A 24866-nucleotide genomic window follows, 5' to 3' on the forward strand; every position below is an offset into this window, starting at 1 on the left:
ATGGATGTGAGAGTTGGACTGTGAAGAAAGCTGAGCACAGAAGAATTGATGCTTTTGCACTGTGGTGTTGGAGGAGACTCTTCAGAGTCCCCTGGACAGTGAGGAGATCCAACCAGTCCATCCTAAAGGAAATCAGTCCTGACTACTCAGAAGGACCAGTGCTGAAGCTGAAGCTCCAATACCTTGGCCACCTGATGAGAAGAACTGACTCACTGGAAAAGACCCTGATGCTGGGAAAGACTGAAGGCAGGAGGAGAAGGGGACGACAGAGGATGAGATGGTTGGATGGCATCACCGACTCAATGGACATGAGTTTGAGTAAGCTCCGGGAGTTGGTGATGGACAGGGAGGCCTGGTGTGCTGCAGTCCATGGGGTCACAAAGACTGAATTGAACCGGGCTCCCTCCCCACGTTGCTGGCAAGGACCTGGGTACCAGCAGGTTAAAGTGTTCTGAGAAGCTGTGAGATGACCATATTGTTCTCATCACTCCTCAGAAATATGATAGTTCTGCTTAATTAAGACTCTCTGTGCTCCCCAAGACTGTGGCCTGGGGAAGCCCCTGTCAAAGTCTCTCTATTAGGAGCCATCCATCCTTTGCCAAGGTCATGTTCATCAACAGGCCATGGGGGCTGCTTTCTCTGATCAGTGCAGTTAAACTCAGCACGTGACTTTAGGCAGACGCATGGCAGATGACCCTGCTCCACGTCCTGGTGAGTCTGGAGCATCAGTGAGGACACAACACGCCTGCATCCTGCTTCATCCCGGGAGCCGTCCCTTTATTTACAGTCCTAGGCCACTGGGATCACTCTCTTCTCAGGACAACAAGAGTGTTTGTTTTCTCTGCTGTTTCTCCTGCAATGTGATCACTTACTCTTCAGTTGTTATCTATTCCACATGTATATCTCCCACCTCTCTAGTTAACTTGAGGCTTCCAGTTTTGGACTCTGCGGATAGGATGATAGCTTTACATAATGCTGGCTCCTCTGGCTAAAACATTTGTAAGACTTCTTGTGCAAACTCTATTCTTTTTGCAAAGTATAAATGGTTAATTTCTAAGACCAAGGCAGTCACTCCTGGGACTATGTTGCCTCTTCCAATGCCTCGAATAGTTGAGAAAATCAGGTTATGGAGCAAAAGAAGAGCTTAACTTTTGGCTTGGGCTGAGGAGGCAAGCATTCAAAACCCTAATCAGTTTAAGGAGATAAAATTCCCACACTGCAGAGGCCTCTGGAAAGTCACTGTGTACAAACCCAGATCAATTACCTAGAGAAAACATCTGGGCTCTGGGAAACAAACAAGTCAGCAAAGACTGAAATCTGTGACAAGCTCATGAATCTAAGCTCGGAACAGATCCCGAGCCTACGCTGATAACTGTCAGATTAGAAAACAGTGACCTAAGGCATCAATATCTGCTGAGGAAATCTGGGGGATATCAGACATTCTGTCAAGGAATCTCATCTCCATGGAACTCAGGATTTTGCCAAAAGAGATTTGGTGATTTACACTGGACATATTCCAATTTCCATTGGTGGATTCTCAATAACCAATATGTTCAAGAGTCCCTCAAGGGGGCATGTCTCAGAAACAATGAGTTGACACTCTGTCCCACTGAGGTAACGTTTACTCCCCCCGAGTTATGTGACGTTTTTCATCCTATTTTCAAAAACACCTCAAAGGTCATTTAACTTGAGACACTGGAGAACAGCAACACACCCCTTGTAAGAACTGAGAGCATGCATCAGTAGCTCCAAAGCAGGTCTGTGGGTTGAGCCGCTCGAGGCAAATTCTGTGATGCTCAAGCCTTTATTCATTTTGCATTTACATCCGATCAGCATGTATAGGACTGGCTCTGAGAACAGCGGTGGGAGATGAGGAAGACCAATTTCTCCTGCTGACGTGCCAGCCAAGAATACATTTCTTTGTTATCTGACCTTGGGATGAGAGAAATGGAGCCAGACCTGAAGGTCCGGCTCAGGCAAGCTCTGGGTGTTTCCCATCGTTAAACTGATTATTTTAACATCACGTCCGAGACAATAAGTGGAAGTTTAAAATTTCCTCTTTCAGTGAGAGGAAGGCCCTCTTCCCGGCTCATGCTATGTGAACCATGGGACCTGAAATATTTACACTCAAGGGGAGAAAAGACAGAGCTCCGATTTCTGTTTAAAGGATATAATCCTAAATCAGTTAGCTGTTCCTCTAAATCTCAAGAGGCTGTCTGAATCCATTCAATCATTACAGCCTTTTAAAACGCAAATTCAGGACGGTTTAACCCACCGCTTGGCAGTTTTTTATTTAAACAGTCTTTATTGAATAATAATAATAAGGTATAAAACCCAAAGTGGACGATGGAGGAGCCTGTTGAAGGAGCACGGTGACCCCGTGACCTTCCCACCTTGACCTTCCCACGCCTGAGTGGAAGGCAGGCCTACAGTGTGTGTTTCCAGGCCCGGAGACGCACAGACCTGGCCTCCATTGATGCAACAGCCAAAGCAAGGGTTTCCACATGCTAAGATGTGAAAAGAAACACTTACAGCCCCTTTCCTCGTTGGGGTGGGTGTCAGACACCCCGAGACGCGACCTGCCTTCTCTGAAGATGCTTTCACCAGCTCTGAACTAACGAGGGCCAGGCCCCCGTCAAGTCAGGAAGAAGTCGGCCAAGCATATTTGGAAAGCCGCACCTGGATGAACCTACTTCCTCATATTTAATGAATATAATGAATCCACTTCCTCATGTAAGGGGGAGATTTGGGGTTAAAAGTAAAATGAATCAGGCTAGAAAAATAAGACCGGAATAGGATGTCTGTTTTCAGACGGGAATGCCACCAGGGTTTGCAGTTGAGGGCAGAGAATGAAAACCGAGAAAGCGGGTGGAAAAGACACGTTCTCTTCACAAGCGAGAAACACCAAGTCCACCTCTCCCTCCCCCAGTTCTGATGCTCTAAGTTACAAGAAAAGCACAGGGATTCTGATAAAGGTCTCCATTTCCTGTTTGTTGAAAGTTCCACTTTCTATAGTTTGAAGGATTTCTTTGTTAGCTCCGCGTGCTTACAATTCAAGTTAGACACACACACAGAAAGAGTCTTTGTGACACGAACATCTTGCCGTTACTCTCGAGGATGCAGCCTGGAACTAGCCAGAGACACTTCCCGAGGAGGAGAAGAGGGATGGCAGAGGGCAAAGCGGGTGCTGGGAGACAGGAAAACACTTCCACATACTTCACGGACCCACAACCTGCCCAGGTGACCGTGGTGGCACCACCTGCCAACAGACGTTTTAAAAGGATGCTGCTGGTACGTCAGCAAACAGCTGAAAAGAAATGGGACAATTTTCTGTAAAGTTGAACTTGCTGGGTTTCAGAAGTGTGAGGCTGTGATTCAGTGAGGCCTGCACAGACCAGAAGGGACGGCTTGCCCGAACGATACCTCCAGCTCCCAGAAAGCGGGAAAAGGACCGGGGGCCTCCCCCTCCGCCCCCCACCGCCCTTCCACGTGGCCTCAGCTGCTGTGGCCCAGCAGCCATGCTTTCCCATGGTTCCGCCCAGTTTCCATGGTGACCCCCACACAGTGACAGGATGCTGCCCTGTCCTGGGGTGAAAATCCTCTCTCCAAACAACTGAAAGGCACAGACCCAACCTGCCCTCAAGAGAAGATGATCTTCATACAGATCTGTGAGAGAGAGGGCACAGCATTGCTTAGAAAAAAATACTGTAACTGTACATTTGGGAAATGATAAATAGTTACTGTTTCTGTAAATAAATCTTAGACAAGTATGTTACGAATGCAAAACTGTTTAAAAATTCTGATTTGAATAGAAGGCTCTCAAGTTCAAGAGCAACTTTTTGGGTTTTTTTTTTTTTTAGAAAAAAAAAAAAGCTAAGTTTAGTTCTCGTGCACTAATTCCAAAGAATGCTATTGACTCAACGCATTTTCTGCCAATACACTTGTTCCTCCTAGAGTCAAAAAAGGAAAGAAACCAAATCGCCTTTTTAGCGTTAATTGCCACCAATAATTACAAGCTTTGGGGAGGAGCAGTCAAGATGCCTCAAAAATATTGTTGAGCCTGGTTTTGCTTCATTTGTATTGCGCTGGGGAAATGCCTGAAATGGTAATAAGGCTTCAGCATGACTTGTTGGTTGTTCGGTTGCTCTAAAGTCATGACTTCCACAGTGACGGTGACCCGAGGGATCGCTGGCCTTGGAGGGCTACTCACCTTTTGTCCTTTCACGCCGTGGCAGTCACACTTCCCGCAGCCAGAGCCGGCACACCCACCCTGGAAGGAAGAGAAAAGAACTTTAAACAGAGGAACACAGGAGCATGGAGGTGCAGGTTTCAACCGAAATGCTTTTGGCACCTTCACTATTTATGGGAAAAGCCCTACCTGGGTACCAGGAGCCTGATCTTAACACACACACTCTGTGGCCCTGTCCTCGGGGGCCGTCCTGCACTTGCTCAGAATCCATCTCTGGCCCTGGCAAACAGAACAGCAATCCCCGAGTGGAACACATCAAAGCATCACTCAGTCCAAAGAGGGGAGGCTGTCACTGACACTCTGAGACATGGACTCTCTCCATTTCCCAGGCTTTAGCAGGACACCACCCCTACTTGCAAAGGCCCTTCTGATGCAGGACTTTCAGCCCTGAGACCACAGGAAACTCAGAGTGGGGAGTGGGGTCCATGCTGTGTCCCTCGCATCCCCAGGACACAATGACATGCAAAACAAGCAAAAAGGAAATGAATAAGCCCAAAGCCTAAATAAAAAAATTTTAATTCCTATCTAACAGGACGCGTATTACCATTCCCACTTTATAGATATGAACTCTGAGTTAGGAGATTTAATATAACAGCCAAGATAAGGTTGAGATGAACTCAATTCAATTCCCATCATGGAAAACTGCCAACGCATCAGAAGACAGACGATGCAATTTCTTTAGAAGAATTCAAATTCGAAACCAGAAGAGACATAGATATTGTGGACAGAATGGAAGAGGGTGCAATAGGTAGAATTTAGTTAATGAGCTTTACGAGCAGCTCAATATTAAGCCTGAGATCAAGTGCACACCTCAATGCTGCTTCTGGCACTATAGCTTCTGGAAAATATAACCATACTGTTAACAGGGTTGTGATTGCATAAAGCCTATTTTTTAAAAACAATACACTCGTCTTGGTTCCAATGCCTTGGAAATCTTCTTCATAAAACAACTACATCTGGAGATATTTATTTTATAAAATGAAATCTGAACAAGTGCCTCCAAGACAGTAAGCTGTTCTTAATTTTATATTTTGGAAATGGGGACAACTGACAACAGTCCAAACAGACTCCAGACACTACAAATCTATCCCTCTCCCTGATTCATCTTTCAGGCAATTTTTTCAGCACGCACTCCCATAACCTCCTAACAGTGTACATCAATCCACGCACACAGTTTTGCTTCAGAATCTGGGTTTGGGTGACCACTTACAGCAGTCCAAAGAGATGAGGCTAAAACCTGAAACCTGTGCTCCAGAAATTCATCCGAAATGCACAAACATTAAAGAACCAAGGGACTGCAGAAAAGAGACTCCCCAACCATCCCCAAGAAAGGGCTCACTGTTCCGACCCCGTGCCCATGACATGCGGACCACACAGGCCGAGGCTGAAGCTCCAACACTCTGGCTACACGATGCAAGAGCCGACTCACTGGAAAAGACCCTGATGCTGGGAAAGACTGAGGCAGGAGGAGAAGGGGACGACAGAGGAGGAGATGGTTGGATGGCATCACCGACTCGATGGACATGGGTTTGAGCAAACTCTGGGAGATAGTGGAGGACAGCGAAGCCTGGCGTGCTGCAGTCCATGGGGTCACAAAGGGTGGGACACGACTCAGCGACTGAACACCACTGTGTCATTTATCACGTGTGTGACATTTATCCTTGGCGTGTGTGTCTCCAGGACCCCGAGAACACCTGGAGGGCGGGCCCAGAGAGTCACAGCCAGCCTGATACAGCCCGTATTTCACCTGCAGCCACATCGGCTGTGAAACCCACCGCTGGCCGAACCATGACACCTCGTCAACTGCTGGCTCTGCGCCAACCCCGGAGGCGTTTAAGCACGGACACACAGTCCCCCGAGACAGGAGCAGGCGTCTGAACGCTGTTGCGTCGATGGTGGTGGCGGTCATGCTGGCATCCACTGAATCGACCTCAAATAACAACCCCAGATGACAACCCTGCGAGTCTGGTGTGTCCGCTCACAATGCAGGGACCGCATTGCGAGAAACCACTGCAGAAGGGAACTCGGCAGTGAGCGGGGGACCGCTCCAGATCCCCAGACAGCCGGGGAGGGCAGAGGTCGCAGGGGCCCCCCCGGGCACTGCGTGGAGCTGCTAGGTTAGCCCCAGCCAGGCAAGCCCCACAGGTGAGGCAGCCCCGGGTCAGCTGGGCTCCAGGTGGCCTCCTCTCTGCGCCGTCTCCTCCCCACCAGGTCTCTGCCTCTGAGCTGGGCTCAGAAACCCACACGTGCTCCTTGAACTCTGCTCAGTTCCCCAGAAGGAGAAGCCGATCAGGTTAAGACCCATGGACTGAGGACCTGTCCACCCACCGCCCAGGTTCACTGGGGGGCCCAAGAGCAGCCCAGCGGGGTGCGGTTTCCTAACCGCGGCTTGACAACAGCAGCCTCAAAACCAGACCAGGTGGAAATCTAGCGACCGAAGTTGAAAATGGCCATTTGGTGATTCTGAGGTTTTCTCTCCTGAAAGGCTGATAAAATCTCAGAAGCTTATCTTTATTCAATTTGAGGAAGGTTATAAAAGTGAGTTTCCTGGAACTGTTCCCTTAAGCTATCAGCAAATGCCTTAATTGCAGGGGACGCCAGATAAGAGGTTAGAGGGCCCCCAAGCTGGATGCTGAGGTCAAGCTGTTTCTTGAGCTTTTGCTACAGAAACACACCCGCAAATTTCCCTTGAACAACGCTGCAGGTCATGACAACTGTTAGATGAAATCAGAGATGAGAAAAAGAACTAAAATCTCATTATAGCCCTCTTACAGAAATAAAGGAACTTCACCCTGCTCCCACCAGCTTACATCAAGCAAAAACAAAATTTCTCAATCCCAGACAAAAGACATTCATGTCTCCTTATCTGCTTTATTCACGTAGAAAATTTTATTACCACTTCTGGCCCTAGAAGACAATCCTGAAGCACTGATAATTCAAAGAACATCTAAACGATGGGCAACTTTTCAGAACAAAAGACATTTTTAGACCATGATTTTTGCTTCACAATCTGGGTGGCCTAGCATTTTATGCAAAATGGCTCTTTTTAAAAAAAAAAAAAAAAAAAACCTAATTTTTAGAATAACAAAGATCATGAGAGACACATTTACTTGGCTAAATAAAATCCACTTTGAAATATTGCTGTTCTGGCCCATACAATGACCTACGCTGGATCTCACCCTGGCATGCAGAGTCATTCCAGCTGTGACTCGAGGGTGCCTGGCTGAAAAGGACATCAATGACGTGCTGAGCGTCCCTTCAATCTGCCGGACTGTCTGATTTTGAAATAGCTCATTAAATAAAAGCCCACAGTAGTGAGAGTCTCAACCCTCCATCCTGAATCACCATTCGAAAGGGCGAACGGAAAAATGGCACGAGTTACTCAGAGTCACAATTTGGTTGGGGACCTAATGTGCTAAAGGCCAAGTCGCAAGCTTCGTGACTTCCTGGGGAATTACATTCTGTGTCTGGGCCTCTCCGCAGAATCAAGAGACAAGGCGGTCCCACTGGCTCCAGCAGCCGTCCGCCCAGTCCCCCCCACCCCTCCACCCCCCGCCGGCTCCAGCAGCTCCCTTGCCGCACATCTGAGGGGGTGGACAAGGCCTGCTCATTTTTCCTGAGGTCTGGAAGATGCTGGGCTCTGAGCAGCGAACTCCCTGCCCACGTGCTTCGGCTTCTGGAACAGGAAGAACTTGTACTCTCTGACGCGCTCACACCCACCCCTCTTGCCTGGCCCCTCAGCGGGGTGCGAGGTCAAGCAAACCAGCCCCCCGTCCCCCAAGGAGGCCCGTGCCTTCTCCCCGGGGAGACACATGATGAACCTACAGTCCCAGCTGACCAGGCTGATCAGGAAAGCCGTCTCCCCCTGGAAATGGGGGACGTGGCTGAAGATCTCAAAGGTCACAGCGCTGTGGGTCTTGGTCTGTGTCTTATTGGGGTAGCCAAAAAGATGGCATGGGAAAACCCAAACGAGCTTTCTGGCCAGCCCTTAGAAGGAGTGCATCCGTGGCCCACAGTGACACGGGTCACTCAGACTACGTGAGGGTAAGAGAAGCCTGCAAAGTCCTCAGGGGCAGAAGAACCACCATTTGAACCCCTAAGGCTGCAGAATAACTCAGTGAAAACCAAGCCGATCTTGACGGCCAGCAGTTCACCGCAAGAGCATGACAAATTCCGTCCAAGTGGAAGCCGACCTGAATTAACACCATTTGAAAGAGAAGAAAAGACAACAGCAGCTCTCAGTGACGCCTGTCGGACACACACGCCCCGACGGCAGGGGTGAAGCCCAAACACACACGCCCCGACGGCGGGGGTGAAGCCCAAACACACACGCCCCGACGGCGGGGGTGAAGCCCAAACACACACGCCCCGACGGCGGGGGTGAAGCCCAAACACACACGCCCCGACGGCGGGGGTGAAGCCCAAACACACACGCCCCGACGGCGGGGGTGAAGCCCAAACACACACGCCCCGACGGCGGGGGGGAAGCCCAAACACACACGCCCCGACGGCGGGGGTGAAGCCCAAACACACACGCCCCGACGGCGGGGGTGAAGCCCAAACACACACGCCCGACGGCGGGGGTGAAGCCGAAACACACACGCCCCGACGGCGGGGGTGAAGCCCAAACACACACGCCCCGACGGCAGGGGTGAAGCCCAAACACACACGCCCCGACGGCAGGGGTGAAGCCCAAACACACACGCCCGACGGCAGGGGTGAAGCCTAAACACACACGCCCCGACGGCAGGGGTGAAGCCTAAACACACACGCCCGACGGCAGGGGTGAAGCCCAAACACACACGCCCCGACGGCAGGGGTGAAGCCCAAACACACACGCCCCGACGGCAGGGGTGAAGCCCAAACACACACGCCCGACGGCAGGGGTGAAGCCCAAACACACACGCCCCGACGGCAGGGGTGAAGCCCAAACACACACGCCCCGACGGCAGGGGTGAAGCCCAAACACACACGCCCCGACGGCAGGGGTGAAGCCCAAACACACACGCCCCGACGGCAGGGGTGAAGCCCAAACACACACGCCCCGACGGCAGGGGTGAAGCCTAAACACACACGCCCGACGGCAGGGGTGAAGCCTAAACACACACGCCCCGACGGCAGGGGTGAAGCCTAAACATCACACGTAGCACAACTGGAAAGGGATGGCGAGGAACAGCGTCAGCGGGGCGCTTCTATACTCTGTACGAGGCTCTCTGCACTCTTCACCAGAGGACAGCTCAGTGCATGGAATGCACATTTTCTTTCAAGCCCCAATTAAGAGTTCCCAGAAAGTCAAACCATCAGAATTAATGTTATAAAGTATGCTAAGTTCTAAAAATTCCCAAAGATTTACGACACACAGTACGCCCGCCAAAGAAGGAAGAGGGGTGATGGGGGTCAGAGACTCTCATTCAAAATAAACTCAATTTCCGCTCCTTCTCTGGCCTGCAGGCTGACCAAAGGCGGTTCTAAGCTTGCTAATTCCATTTAGAGAGACTTTTCACCTAAGCAAGGAAGCCAGCTGCTACACTACTGTGTGTGTGTGTGTGTCTCCGTGGGTGAGAAAAAGAGAGAATACCCAATCAAGGTAATGTGTTAACTGTGACATATTTTCCACAGGGAAGCAAGTCTGAAATGAGTTAAACAGAGTGAAGTCCTCAATTTTCTGTGGTTCTTTCCCTGCTTCTGATGGGAGATAGCCCTTTACCAACCCCACTGTAACAATTTTTATGTGTTTCACATCCCGCCAAATAGGGACAAGTGGATCTCGGCCAAGTCTAAACAGCTTATCTTTCAAATTCCTTTTCACATTCTCTGCGCTGTGCAAAATGTCAGAATAGTTTTGTGGTGATGGGACGAGCCCCGTTTTCTTCCTGGTGGTAGCCCTCCTTCGGAGAATCTCGTGCATAATCATCTACTCGGCTAAAGAAACACGGAGAGACACACGAGTGTATTCCAGGGCCACCAAGGCGGAAATTGAAAAGCTGGTACAAATCAAAGTGGAGCTTCCAGACCCCGCCTCCAGGGGGAGCTGTCCAGCAGAACAACCCTTCTGCAACACGATTAGGCGGCGGCCCTGGGACAACAAGGTCAAACCAGTCCATCCTAAAGGAAATCAACCGTGAACATTCATCAGAAGGGCTGATGCTGAAGCTGAAGCCCCCGTACCTGGGCCGCCTGATGCGAAAAGCCAACTCAGGAAAGACCCCGATGCTGGGAAAGATTGAGGGCAGGAGGAGAAGGGGACGACAGAGGGTGAGATGGCTGGATGGCATCACTGACTCGATGGACATGAGTTTGAGCAAGCTCTGGGAGACGGTGATGGACAGGGAGGCCTGGCGTGTGGCGGTCCATAGGGCTGCAGAGTCAGACATGACTTAGTGACTGGACAGCTGCGGCTGAGCATCACACGCGGTCTTGTCCCCAGATTTCACTCTTGGCACCTGCCCCACACATACGTGGGCAGATGTCACCAAAAGCCGCATCATACTTTGTCATTACTGAGACCATTTCACAGCATTTGCCTTTACCACCTGCCACTGAAGTTCGACCTTTTCAATTCTACTATTTTTAACTCTGTTTCATTATCCCCAAAAAGTTAGTACGGCGGATAAAATATAACATCCTCCCCTCAAAGCTCCATGAGCTCACTCTTTTTGGAAACCAAAACATCATAAAGAAACAGAGAGTATATATGAGCGATTTTAATATGTATGTCCTAGCTCACACCCCGTGTGTAATTTTAACTAGAGTATGCTATTTCTGGTGATTCTTGTTTTAAATGTGTGTGTGCTGCCAAGGGGTTCTGCAAAATGGCTGTCAATGCCTCCACGGACCTCCAGGCCAGACAGGAGTGCCCTGAAAAAGAATCCTGAAACTTCTCCAACAGGAGGTTGGGGTTAGCAAATGCAAACTATTACATACAGAATGGAAAAACAACGAAGCCCTACCATGTAGCACAGGGAACTATACTCAAAAATCTTAAAGTAACCTAAAATGGAAAAGAATCTGAAAAAGAATATGTGTGTATATATAGACAGATAAATACATGTATAGTTGGATCACTGTGCTGTGTAGCAGAAATTAACACAACATTGTAAATCAACCATTCTTCAACAAAATAGTTTTCAGTTCAGTTGAGTTGTCTCTCGTGTCCGACTCTTTGAGACCCCATGAACCGCAGCACACCAGGCCTCCCTGTCCATCACCAACTCCCGGAGTCCACCCAAACCCATGTCCATTGAGCTGATGATGCCATCCAACCATCTCATCCTCTGTCGTCCCCTTCTCCTCCTGCCCTCTATCTTTCCCACCATCAGGGTCTTCAAATCAGGTGGCCAAAGTATTGCAGTTTCAGCTTTAGCATCAGTCCTTCCAGTGAACACCAGGACTGATCTCCTTTAGGATGGACTGGTTGGATCTCCTTGCAGCCCAAGGGACTCTCAAGAGTCTTCTCCAACACCACAGTTCAAAAGCATCAATTCTTCGGTGCTCAGCTTTCTTCACAGTCCAACTCTCACATCCATTTTAAGCCATGATTAAAAAAAAGAACTGCAGCAGGAGAGCAGACCTCCTGCTCTCCTGTATGACCTCCCAGCATTAAGATCTAGAACAAGTGATGCCATCAATAGCGAAAGTCAGGAGACTGCTGACCTCGGAGGGACTGCCAGAGAGGTCTCCGGGTGCTGGGACATTTCTCTGCTCGATCAGGGTGAATGGTAACACGTGTAAAACTTCACTGAGCTGCAAACTTACAATGTCTGCACTTTGCTGTGCTTTAATAAAGTCTTTCTTGAAGGCATGCTCAAGAATGATCATTGCAACACTCTACCCAGTAGGGAGAACTGGAAATAGCAGAATGAAAACATGGTGGTGGTCCGGATTCATGGAATGAAATCCTTACCCACTGAGGCTGGTGGGCTATGACACGGATAGGTCTCGAAGACTTAGTACCGAGCAACATGGAACCAGGAACAAAAGAAAGAAGCCGGGAGGCTCTGATGACATAAAGTTCAAACCGGAACAAATGAAGTCGCAGTGTGCTCACCCTTGGGGCTACAGGAGACGAGAAGGGGACTCCGGGGGCTGCTGAGCTCCTGGAAACGTCCTGGCTCTACCTGGTTTCTGACCGAAGAGCCCAAGAGTCACTGAGCTGGGCCTTTACTGATTCACACGTTTCTTCAATAAAATCTAACCCTCCGCCCAAAATGCGTGCATAGGACTCAAAAATTCATGACAGGATAACTAACAGGAGCATCCTGGGTAGCAGGGCACGCCACTCAATACTTGGCAATGACGTCTATGGGGACAGAGACTCTATCCTAAGAATCTTAAAAGAGTGGATGTATGCATAACTGACTCACTGCCATACACCTGAAACTACCGTAAATCCACTCCACTCCAGTTAAAAAAGAACCAAAATCCTACGGTGCAAAATTACATATAACAAACATTAAAAAAAACAAAATAAAATATTAACAGGTGGGAAGGAATTCCACTAAAGTAAAAGACAAGAAAACCCCATTATTAAAGCTACTATTATGCAGTGTTTTCTAAATTTTCCAACCAAAAAAGTCATTTACGAAAACAAAGCTAACTAATAACAAGATAGAACGCAAACTCTAGGCCAACTGCTGAAGCATAATAATAACTTTAAAAGTCTGCATTTGCACAGCATTTTTTGAACCTCCAAAAATATGCTGGGACCTGTGGATGGAAGGGTGAGGGATGTCTAAGGAGCTCATAGTCCATGCGCTTTCATCTGCGTTTGCTTGACGGTGATTCTATCATCAGCGTTTTGTTTTGATAAATGTAAGATGAATGTGATTCCAAAGATGTGAAAATAACTTTTCCTCATTAATACAACAGAAAAGAATTTAGTTCAGTAAAATAACATTTCTGTTCTAATCATGGAAAACATGGAAACAGAATATCCCTACTACTTTGAGACTCACAAAACACTTCTGCTCAAATGTGAAAACAACTCCAAGTGTTGATATGTTCTTGGCAAAAAAAAAAAAAAAATTGAGCATGAAACATCTGAGAAACAAACTGAACCGTGATCCACGACATCTCTTGCAGTCAGACTGAGAGCCGAGTCTGCACGGTCTGGGGGGCGGGCAGGGGGCTCCCCGCAAGCCTCAGGAGCACCCTCTAGGGTGAGTGCTCGGCTCCAACCTCCATCATGTGACAGCAGCCCGACTCTCCTGTTTCCCTCGTCGGACCACGTGGCTTGACTCATCTTCCCCTCCCCGCGCCCCTTCCTCCCACGGTGGGGGCAGACGTGGAACGTCCTCGCCCGGGGAGGGGGGTGAACCGAGGGTGTCGGGCAGCCCCGCCTGTCTCCCGCAGGTCGCTGGGGGCCCCACGCACAGACGGGATGATGACTAGCTGCCCCATGACCGCGGCTCAGATGACCGTGAGCGTGTCCGCTGGGACCTGTGGGCGGGAACGCCGCCTGGAGATGGGAACTGGGGGTGGGGGTGGCGTCCCTGGTGCTTGCTGACTCACTGGCCCAAAGGACGAAGCCGAAGAGTCCTTGGACAGAATGTTCTCCCAGAATCACTGACTGTCCAGAATGAGCAAGGGTCCGGAGAGGACATCCCCACCTTCAGAAGGGCCCTCCCGTTAGGAGGCTTCTGAGTCTCGGCAACTCTCCCCAGGAAGCCGGACACCTTTCTCAGCTGCCTGTCCCCCCACCCAAGGAGATCCAACTAGTCCATCCTAGAGGACACCAGTCCTGGGTGTTCATCAGAAGGACTGATGCTGAAGCTGAAACTCCAATCCTTTGGCCACCTGATGTGAAGAGCTGACTCATTGGAAAAGACCCTGATGCTGGGAAAGATTGAGGGCAGAAGGAGAAGGGGACGACAGAGGCTGAGATGGTTGGATGGCACCACTGACTCAATGGACATGGGTTTGGGTGGACTCTGGGAGTTGATGATGGACAGGGAGGCCTGGCGCGCTGCGGTTCACGGGGTCACAAAAAGTCAGACACGACTGAGCGACTGAACTGAACTGAACTGTCCCCCCACCCAGAATGGCCATGGCCCCCGCCCCGTCCTTCCCGCCCAAGTCCCCAGCTCCCGGGTCCATGACGCTCCTGGGAGAGCCACAGACTGCCCCCTCAGGCCTGCGAGGAGCAGCGCATCCCACCCCATCTCCTGCACCGTCCCGCTGCCCCCGCGGGTCACCTTTCCTCCCGCCCACCCGCTCTGGCTCTCTGACTCCGAGTCCAGCCCCTCAGCCGGGCCTGGTCCGGGCCCTGCCCCTCCGGCACTTGATTCTGCTCCAGGTCTGTCCCTGGTGGGGCTGGGGGACGGGGTCAGGGGGAGCAGCCTTCGCGCGTCCACACCCCATCTCAGCTGCCTCTCCAACCCGACCTGGTGTGCCTCTCCGACCCGACCCGCTGGGAGGCTTCCGCTGCACCTCACGGTTGGAGCAGGGCAGGCGGCCCCTGCCCCGCGATGCTGAGAAGGCCGAGTTGAGCATCTCAGCGAGTGGGAGGCGAAAATGAGGAACTGCAGTGGTCCGAGGCCCCTCACAGGAGACAGCAGGGTCCCGCAGACACCCGGGGAGGCGGGGGGACCCCACACCCGGTCCCAGGGATGCGGGGACCTCAGAGCAGGTCCCCCGGGAGGGAGAGGGGAGGCGGGTGTGTGGGGAGGGGGCTTTGCTGCCCAGAGAGAGGCAAAGGGGGTCAGGCCCAGCAGGAGGGCATGGGGCACCGGGGTGGGGGCACTGCGGGGAGGGGCAGGCCGGTGGGCGCTGTGCCCCCCTGGGAAGGCGGAGGGCAAGCGGCCTGCGGGGAGGGGCCCCGGCGTGAGGCGGGGAGACAGGGGAAAGATGCCGGGTCGCGGCACTCCAGCTCTGAGGCTCGGGGTAAAACGTGTGCGATCCCCCAAGTTTAACACTCGGTGTGAAAGCACCTGCTTAAGCAGAAGTGCTGCGTGCTTTCCGCAAGCCCATCAGCGCCCGAAATGCACTTGGAGTGGGAAGCATGCAACGCAGTGCCAGGCTGGAAGGGTTTCCAAGGGCTGGAGAGGGAAGAGGAGGGAAGGAAGGAGAGGAGGAAGGGGCTGGAAGGGAGGAGAGGGGCAGGGAGGAGCACGGGTGAGGAGGAAGAGGCGGGCGCCACAGCCCCCAGGCGCCTGAGGTCTGGCCGCTTGGCTGGGGGGACTCATCAGTTGCCCTTGGACCACCCTCCCTGGAGTATCCCTCTCACCAGCCATGTGAACGCACATTCACAGTTGCTTTTAACATCCTGTCTCTGTCTCAGCAACACGGTGTCAACACAGTCTGTCACAAACAGTGATGGCAGATGTCACCAGTCTGCAGGAAGGGAGACTTGGAACAGGAGGACAGACATGCTCCCCCTCCCCCGGCCTCAGAGACCGGCTCCGGCCTTCCAAGCCCACTCCAGGGCCTTTTCTGCACTGCAGCTTCAGGAAAATCCCTCATCGGCGCTAAAATGTGAATGGAAAGAACACTCAAGGAGCTTCTGGGGCCCTTCCTTCTGGCATGCGTACTGCACGCACGACAGTGAGTGAGAACCTTAGCAGCCTGGTCTAACGGCGCCAGGCCCCTTCACTGGACAGCCATGCGGGGATTCACGCCGCGCGGCCTTCCCTGCCATGTTAGAGCGTCTTCAACAACACGCCCCGAAGGCCCTGCTTGCGCCGGGAAAGCCCCAGGTAACGAGTACTAAGCCATGAAGATGGCTTTCCGCCGGGGAGGAAAAAGTGCAGTCAATTTCCTGTTGATCCCACTCTGCCCACCTCCTGATGCTTTTAAGGTCCCTACCGCTTGTAACACACTTACAGTGGAAACACGAAAAGCCTCAGTGACCTGGGAAAAATGACAATATGACTGACATGCAACTCAGAAGCAGAGCTGACTTAAACCAAGGGCAACAGGAGTACCAACTTTTTTTCCTTGAAACAAGTAAATATTATACATGACCTCTGGTTTCTCTCCAGACGGGGACGCCGTACCGTATTTCCAGGAACGAGGCTAGAAAACAGATATCCTTTCTGGCAAGAAAGAGCCCAACCAGATTGTGCATTAAATGAGTGTATGTGATATCACTTCATTCACACTCCTTCCATTTCACAGAGGCTATAAAACACCTTGTTAGGACAGTCATCTCAGCTGCTCCCCTAGCCTGTCAGATACGGGACACGTCTGAGAAAAAGTGTGCATGTTTAGACTGAGCCCAGCAGCCAGGATGAAGCCAAAATGTAATTTTCATAGCTGCGCTCAGCCTCAAATACCAGACTCATCCTGGAGCCACTTTTCAAAAATACATGTGAGGTTTTGGATTCCTTATAAATGACAGATTCCAAACCGCTGCAGTGCAGGTCTGCAAACCCAGAGGACTCACTGTTGGAAACATCGCCCCAAAGGAGATCAAGGTGTAGCTTTAAAACCAGGTCTGAAAACTCAAAATGTGAACAGAAATGCCACAGAATAAACCCTGTGGAACAGCAAATGCCTAACAGTGGAGTGAGCCTTCTCCTCCTCTTACAAAAGATGAGAGAGGGGTCCACATGAAGAATGTCTGTGACAGACGCCCAGGTCACGCGGACATCGGACCAGGGGCTCAACCACAGCATCAAGTTCCTTGGGCTTTTCTGGAAGATGATGGATGGTGAACCAAGAAAACGCTGCTTTTCAAGTGCTAAGTGGCATTTTCAGAGGACCTACCTAAAACCACAAGCGCAACACTTACGGTTTAAGGAGGAAAATGGGGGAAACCACAGAAGGAAGCGGTGGTTTCTCAGCAACAGTCTGGTGTTTACACTGAGGCCAAGAGACACCTCTAAGGTTGCCGTGAGGTTCCAGGGTCAGCTGCCCATGGTCAATGCCTGCAGAGATGTCATTCCCAAACCACACACCCCCACGCCGCCCGAGCAGAGTCCTAACACTTAAGAAACCAATCCTTACCTTTACCAGCTCCTGTTGAAACCAAATGTCAACCCACTGACCAATGACCATGACAATGTATTAGACTCCAGAAAACCTCATGTCTTCCAAGAGCATTTAAGAAAAACATTTAGAAGACTTAAGCCATGCACAATTTAATATGAATATAAATATGAAATGAATAAAATATGAATCACTCACTCCATAACCTTGGCCATTCAATTCGAATGGTACACAAGTAGTCCTAACTTCTTAATTTTTTTCACTTGTACTCAACAATAATTTACTGCCCCCATTATCTATTATGGAGAGTTTTAGGAGATTTGTGAGCATTTAAATGTGGTTTCTAACGGCAAAGAACTTGTGTAAGTGTGTTAACATCTAGAAATATCAGGGAAATCTTTTGCTACCAGTTACAGTGAAGTTTGAAGCTGCGGGAGATGGAAGGCAGAAGGGGCAGAGGGTGACAGAGGATGAGACGGTTGGTGACATGACTGATTCAATGGACATGAACTTGGGCAAATTCCGGGAGACGGCGAGGGACAGGGAAGCCTGGCGTGCTGCAGTCCATGGAGTCACAAAGAGTCAGATACGACTTGGCAACTGAACAACAAGAGTGAAGTTAAAATTAAACAAGGAGAGCTAGACAGTGAACACGGCTCAAAACAAATATTTTCTGGTGAGGTTTATCCCATCGGAAACCAAAACCACACCTGGGCTTTTAATAACTGTATTTTCACATTTTGATGAAAGTCTTCATGTGCTGTAAGGAAGCTAAGTCTCTTTCTTTGAAAAATGTTCGGGTCTTTGCTATAAACTGCCAATTCTGGAGTTCAAATTTCTATGTTAATTTCTAAGTGAAAGCTCATTTTTAAAACAGCCTATTATTATTTCTCACTTGAGGAAACCTGGCATTATTGAAAGGGGAAAACTAAGGAGAATAAAAAAGGGGGATAACTCACACAGAATTTGGGGAAGGTGTCCTGAATGCAATGAGCTGGGCTGGCTCTGGAAAGAAATTAAATATGTAAGAGCCAAAAGCCAATAAAACTATTGAAGAGGAGGATCTGGCCAAACAATACATAAAACATGGAATCCTTATGGGATTAATGTTAGCAAAATTCACCACTGGCAACAGGGTCATTTTTTCCTAATGCACAGTAGAGGTGACAGTTTGGGACATCAGTATGTGTCTTACTGCGTTAAGTCATATGACTGGAAAGAGCAGCAGAACAACCTCCACTTCCAATTCCCTTTATGACTTGCCGATATAATGCCAGGTGGTAACTCAATTCTTTTTCTTTACTTATTTCTTGTTGACAGATTCCAACACGAATCCCTTGTGTGTGTCCCGTCACTGATCTCTTGAATTATCTAAGGGACTTTGAGTTGTAAGCTAATCTCATATTAAGAGTCAATAACATCCCAATTAAGATACGAATCACAAACTAATCATACCGTTTTTAGGGTGCTGTTTCTAATATAAACTTGGTGGTTGTCACTGATCTTACTTTCACACACACGAAAATACAGGCATTATGTATCTCTTGTGTGTCTGCGTGTACATACACGAAATATCCCTTTATGAGGATTAAATTACTTAAACCTTTATTCACTTAAAAATCAACTTACAGTGTACTTCTACAGAACCCTTAACTTGGAAATACGCTTCTTCTGAAATCGGGCAAATCCAGTTGTTTTGACCATTAAAAGAAACTGAGTTATATTCTGGATTAGGCTAGTCAGAGAGAACAGACATGACGTTTTTCATGTACTCGGTGAGGGCTGATTGATGCGCTATGACGCGCCAGTCCTGGGACACAGCAACTTAAAGGATGAATGAGGTCGTGGCTCCCAGAGAAGTAACAGGCACATCCCTTGCCATCGACGGGAGCGTAAACCAGGGTGTGTGACTGAAATGCACTAGATGTATTTTGAAATTACAACACTTCAATCCATAAACATCTGGATAAGATGCAGATGTGGAGAGAGATTTGGAGAGAGAGGGCTACAACTTGAAAATTCCTTTTGCCACCTTGCATCACATACCTTGAAACAACTTCATCACACTATGGGCTATGCTTCTTCAAAGGCGAAATTTATTCAGTCTGAATATTTACTTGTCCATGCCATGAATCTGCCACTGGGCACATGAAACACAAGACTGGATGTTTCAAAATGACTGGATATGGCTTAACACGTTTTCACTAGTACCCCAAAATACCCAAACTCCACAGATTAACTTAAACAGTGACATATACTTTGAATCTTTATACCTCAGTTTGCTTATTCCAGCCATCTACATTCTCTCTAGTAAATACAGTCTGGAATTACCAGCTGATGTGAGTGATAAATAAGTTAATAAATAATACTAGTTTACCAGCCACAGATTTCAATTTTAGATCAACTAAAGGTTTTGGTTATCTCACCATACAGAGAAAACCAATACACTGTGGGTACCAAGCTATATATTTTTTAAATCCTTAAATCATTAAATATCTTGGAAAAGGTAAGATTATATTATGCTCAGTATGGTTTGAGCGGTAGGTGCATTTACTTGCATCCCATAGCATTAAAAATGGAAAATGCACATAGGATTTTGCAGCCTTGATCTATCAACCCAGATATCGGCTCACAGTCACCAGCGCCCTGAGCACCCAGAGTGTGGCAGGAGGATTTCGGGACGGGGACTTGAGACATTGAAATCCTCCATCTGACACCTGAGGGCGGGGCCTCCACCAGGCTCTGGGGGTTCCCTGGGCCCCTGAGTGAGCCATCGTGGCCCCCAGAGTCTGCTCTGAGAGGTTCAGCCTTCACCCCACTTTCAGAACCACACACAGCTGGGCTTTTTCCACCCTGTTACTTTGTGCATTTTCCCAGATCTGCCCCAGCATCCTCTCCAGATCTTGTTTTTCTCTGGACAAACCATCATCTCCTCCTTCTCCTCCACCCTCTGCCCAGCCTTCATCATTGTGCATTGTTTTCAGCTAGGACCCTAATTAGGTGGTTCCATCACTGATTGTACAAGCCACTCTCCCATCTGACATGACATGTTTACTCTAAGCTTCGTTCAAAGATAAACAAGCTGCTTGAAAGCATTTCACCAACAATACTGCTTTAAAAAAAAAAAAAAAGGCTTGTCTACAAAATCTAGGTGGAGCAAAGCATGTGATGGGAAATCTCGTTTTAGCCTAAGGAGTCAAAGGATCAAAATGGTCCATCTTTCCTCTTGGGTTTGACTCCATGGACTAGACAGGAAGCTGGCACTGCACAAACCTTCCCCCTTTGAAAATGAGACCCTGTATTTACCGGAACAGTTCACTGCACGGCCAAGCAGAGGAAAAAAGTCACAGCCCAGTCGCCTGTGAACCATTTTCACATTTGGGGTTCATAAAAAAAAAAAAAGTGAAAGCAAAAGAGACCCTGAAGAATGTGCTTGGATTGTGAGAAATGATACGATTTTAAATCAAAAGAAGGCAGACATTCTAATGCAACTCTGCTAATTTAATGGCCACAGAAACCAGGGGCCAACTACTGTCGATGGACAAGCCCCACCAGGGGGACCACAGACCCAGGCGTCACGTTCCCAGGGGCTCCATCTTCTCCACGTGGCAGACGAGCAGCTGCGTCCAGTCACTGAACGCCACTGTCCTGGGCACTGGGTCACTGGGCCACCCGATCTCAAAGCCCCGTCCCAAACCCTGAAGCCAGGAGCCTCCGTCTCCTCCACGCCTGCGCCCACCAAGGATAGGCCGTAGCTCACCAAACCTGACACCCTCAGCCTTCATGTCTACTACTAACCAAGATCACCGGGGGATACGAGACATCCATCCCCAGGTGAGCGCAGACTGCGTGTCTCACATGACACAGAGAATCAAGATCCTCCTGTGTGACGCTTTCAGAGTTCCAGTTTGAAACGATGAAGCACTTACAGAGCTAGGCCACGGGATGTAAAGGCACTGCCTGGATGCTCCAAAGTGGTCAACGTGGTAAACCGTATATGGCAGGCCAAGCTTACCACAATAAGAAAAACTGTGGGTAGTGGGGGGAAAAAAGTTTTCACAAATTCCGCTCTCTCTCCTCCTAACCTCAAAGTTCACCCAGTAACACTCCCTGCTGAGAACTGGGCCAACCCCAGGAGATCAACTGCCCACCACAAACCTCCCTGGTTCACCAAGCCCCCTTCACACCCGCCCAGGAAGCACAGCCCCGGCTAGAAACTGACAGTCCAGTTCTCACCGTCAGGCTCTGATACCAGATTCTCTGAAAACAATTCTCATGTTCACTCTCTTTCCACCTACCAGATCTGCAGACCTGCTTGCTTCCTGCTTTTTGGTTATGTTCTTCTGAAGCGTGACCCTTTCTTATATTCAGGGAAAGCCCCAGGACTTCTTCTTTGTCCTGAAGCCCAGGACCTTACCAGCCTCGGAATCAAGTGTCTCCTACAATCCCTCAAAGTTTACCGAAGGCCCAACTCTCCTAAGCCAAGACGGAAGACACAAGATGTGGGTAGATGGCCAGGGTCTCTCCCACAAAGGCACTGGTGCCCCGCCGTTCTCCGGGGCCCAGCATCACAGAGCCGGGGAGTGGGGCCTGAGACCCAGGGCCCTCGATCTTCCTGCAGTTCTGATGACACCAAGAAGGTGGACTTCAAACCAGGCCCGCCTCCCAGGCAACTGGGCTGCCACACAGGCATTTCTGCATTTCTGCGTGCATTTCCACATGCATTTCTGCATGCTAAGCCCCTTCAGTCACCTCCCGGCTCTCTGTGATCCCACGGACTGTAGCCCTCCCCCACGGACTGTAGCCCTCCAGGCTCCTCTGTCCATGGGGATTCTCCAGGCAACAATACTGGAGTCGGTTGCCACGCCCTCCCTTCCAGGGGACCTTCTCGACCCAGGGATCGAATCCGTTATCTCACACACCTCCTGCGTTGGCAGGCGGGATCTCCACCACTAGCACCACCTGGGAAGCCCTGATGCATTTACAGTGAATCAGAAAACAAAAGTCATTTTAACAAGCTCCCTGTGTGTGCAGAACTCAAGTACAGGATTCTGGGATCTAAGTCACCTCTGCTCCTCAATCTGAATTCTATTCTTTATTTGGACAAAATTACACAGAGATCAACAACTTCTGAGATCCTTTCCAGCCCACAGCCAGGCTACTGTACAAAGAAGAGGAAATTCCGCACACTTGACCCGAGGGTCTGAGTTTACACAATGGGGAGGAAAGCATAAACAATACATTTTCAGGGGAAACACATGTCTCCTGATTCGGCTGCTCTAATTAACATCACCTGCCTGGAATTTCCAGGTGAAGGGTCTCTATTTCCAGCTGTCCTTCCAAATTTTCCAGTCTCAGTGACTTCCCCCCACCAGTCTGTCTTCTACAGGACACCCTTCTCTGGTCAAGGACTGGGTTCTAAAATCAACGTGCGTGTGTTAGCCGTTCAGTTGTATCTGATCCTTTGTGACCTCATGGACTTTAGCCCTCCAGGCTCCTCTGTCCATGGGATTTCCCAGGCAAGAATACTAGAGTGGGCTGCCATTTCATTCTCTAGGGGATCTTCCTGACCCAGGGATTGAACCCAAGTCTCCCATATTGCAGGCAGGGAAGCCCCTTCTAAAATCAATATTTCACTTCAAGTGTGGCCAAGAGTCCACGACAGTGCTGCCCACTCCTGGTGCAGACCCCAAGGGCCCCCCGTCCCAGACCCTTCAGATCCCACGGCCGTCAGGCAGCTCCCGCCGCAGTGAGAGGGCCAGAGGTTTACACTCGAAATTGTGAATCTGAACTTGAACCAATGACCCAGCACGTAGATTTCTCTGGATGAACCCTGTGTGCGCTTCAAACCTGCCCGGAAAGTGGGCAGTGGATGCCCGGCAGCCAGAGAGGAGCCCGTGTGTCCTTCTCTGCTCCAAGCCACAGAGCAAACCACCTGGGCGAGGCAAGCAGAGGGTCTCGGACGACCTCTGAGCTCCCGGAATGCTATCATACACGATCTGGCACTTCAAGGTCTGGACCTGACTCTCAGACGGGCGAGCTCTGTGTGATGAGTGAGTGCTGGGAAAACCACCTGAGCATCTTGTCATCAAAGCACATCATCAAAGAGGCTGGACCAGCTCGCCACTGCAACCCACTCTGAAACCTCCAGTAAAATGAGTGGCTTTGCAGTCTTCTGTCATCAGAATGGAACCCACGTTACCTCCTGAATGGAGTGAATGAAAACCTACATTTTGCCTCTTGTGCGGGATAATACAACATTTTACCCCATGGCGTATTTCATGAAAACGTGAAGTTGATAGTTGAAATTAAGTATTTGCAGATCATTCCTTATAAATACTTAGTAGGTTATTTTATAAACTGCGAAGAAATATAATCTTGGGCTCTCTGTGTCATGACCAACTAAAATTACATTCCTAACAATGGATCCAGGAAAACCCAAAATTAAGCAGTTAAGTTACTATTCTTTTAAAAAAAGAGCAGGGCAGAGAGTTTCCAGGGCCAGCGCACCTGCAGACGTCGCAGCAGACGCAAAGTTCAGAAGGCCCTCAGCCCCCGCGGCTGGCAGCGAGGCTGTCCACAGCTGTGCGCTCTACACGGAAGGCCCTCCCCGTGAAGGGGGCCCGCCCTGTCCCCCAGCAGGAATCCAGCCCCAGCCTGGAGCTGACACTCAAGCCACCCTTCTCAGGGATCTGAGGTCACGGGCCCCCAGACTCTGGTCCTTCTGAAGCTCTGAAGGAGCCGCAAACCACAGGCGGGAGTTCTCAGGGCTCCAGAACACACCTGTGGTTCCCGGGGGATCACTCCTTCCACCCACTGTGGGAGCCGAATCAAAGGCCGGGGCTGCCTGGAACTGCAGACACCGCGGTCGGCCCCCACCACGCGGCAGCCCACCTCCACCGCCAAGCCCCGGATTCCCGGAGAGGGCCGGGAGGGTGAGAGGTGAGAGCGTCTGGGGGGCGCCCCGCCACGCCCACCTTTCCGACAGGCGGAGGGGCAGCACCTCTACTCCCAGGAATTAATCCTTTCAGCCCCAGAGCGTTCCTTTTTTATGAGAGAAACTGTTTCTACATGCTACCTCTGTCCACTGACTCCAATATATTAGTGTATTCCCCTCCGTCTCCCTGTGCCTATCTCTCTCCTCCCCCATCCCCCCGCGTCCCTCCCCCATCCCTGCTTTCCCTCCCCCATCCCCCCTTCCCGCTTCCTTCTCCCCACACCCCGACCTCCCCCCCCACCCATGGGTCAGGCATAGACAGGGGCCAAGGTCTTCCAGAGCCCTGAGCTGAGGGGCTGCTGGACCCTGGACCAGATGAGCTGGGGGTGAGGCCTCCTGAGCTGGGTCAGCCCCTCCACACGTGGCGCCCAAGTCTACAGACGTCGACCTTGAGGGCCCAGGGAGCTTGGTGTCTCCTGCTCGTTCCCAGCTCCGTTCCAAACGCTTCAAGCTCACCCTGAAGCCACCTGAGGGCCAGCAAAGCCTGACTTGATTTCCATTCCCCGAGATGCAAGGGAGGGAGGTGGAAAAGCCCGGAAGAGAAGAGGAAGGAGCCCGCGGTGACCACACCCAGCTTCCTCTCCACCTGCGGGTTTCATCCTTCTGACCCGCTGCCCTGGTGGTGCACTGGGCCAGAATCTGCCCGCAGTGCAGAAGACCTGGGTTCCATCCCTGGGTCGGGAAGATTCCCTG

General features: G+C 50.3%; 1 protein-coding gene across 1 annotated transcript in view; it reads right to left on the minus strand.

Annotated features, from left to right (window-relative positions):
* Positions 1-24866, minus strand: part of COL4A1 (collagen type IV alpha 1 chain) — a 133609-nt gene that overhangs the window by 73965 nt on the left and 34778 nt on the right. The window contains 1 exon segment of the mRNA XM_043892467.1: positions 4211-4270. Coding sequence (XP_043748402.1) covers positions 4211-4270 — 60 coding nt within the window.

The sequence above is a fragment of the Cervus elaphus genome, chromosome 30 (assembly GCF_910594005.1).
Source record: "Cervus elaphus chromosome 30, mCerEla1.1, whole genome shotgun sequence".
NCBI classification, from domain to species: domain Eukaryota; kingdom Metazoa; phylum Chordata; class Mammalia; order Artiodactyla; family Cervidae; genus Cervus; species Cervus elaphus.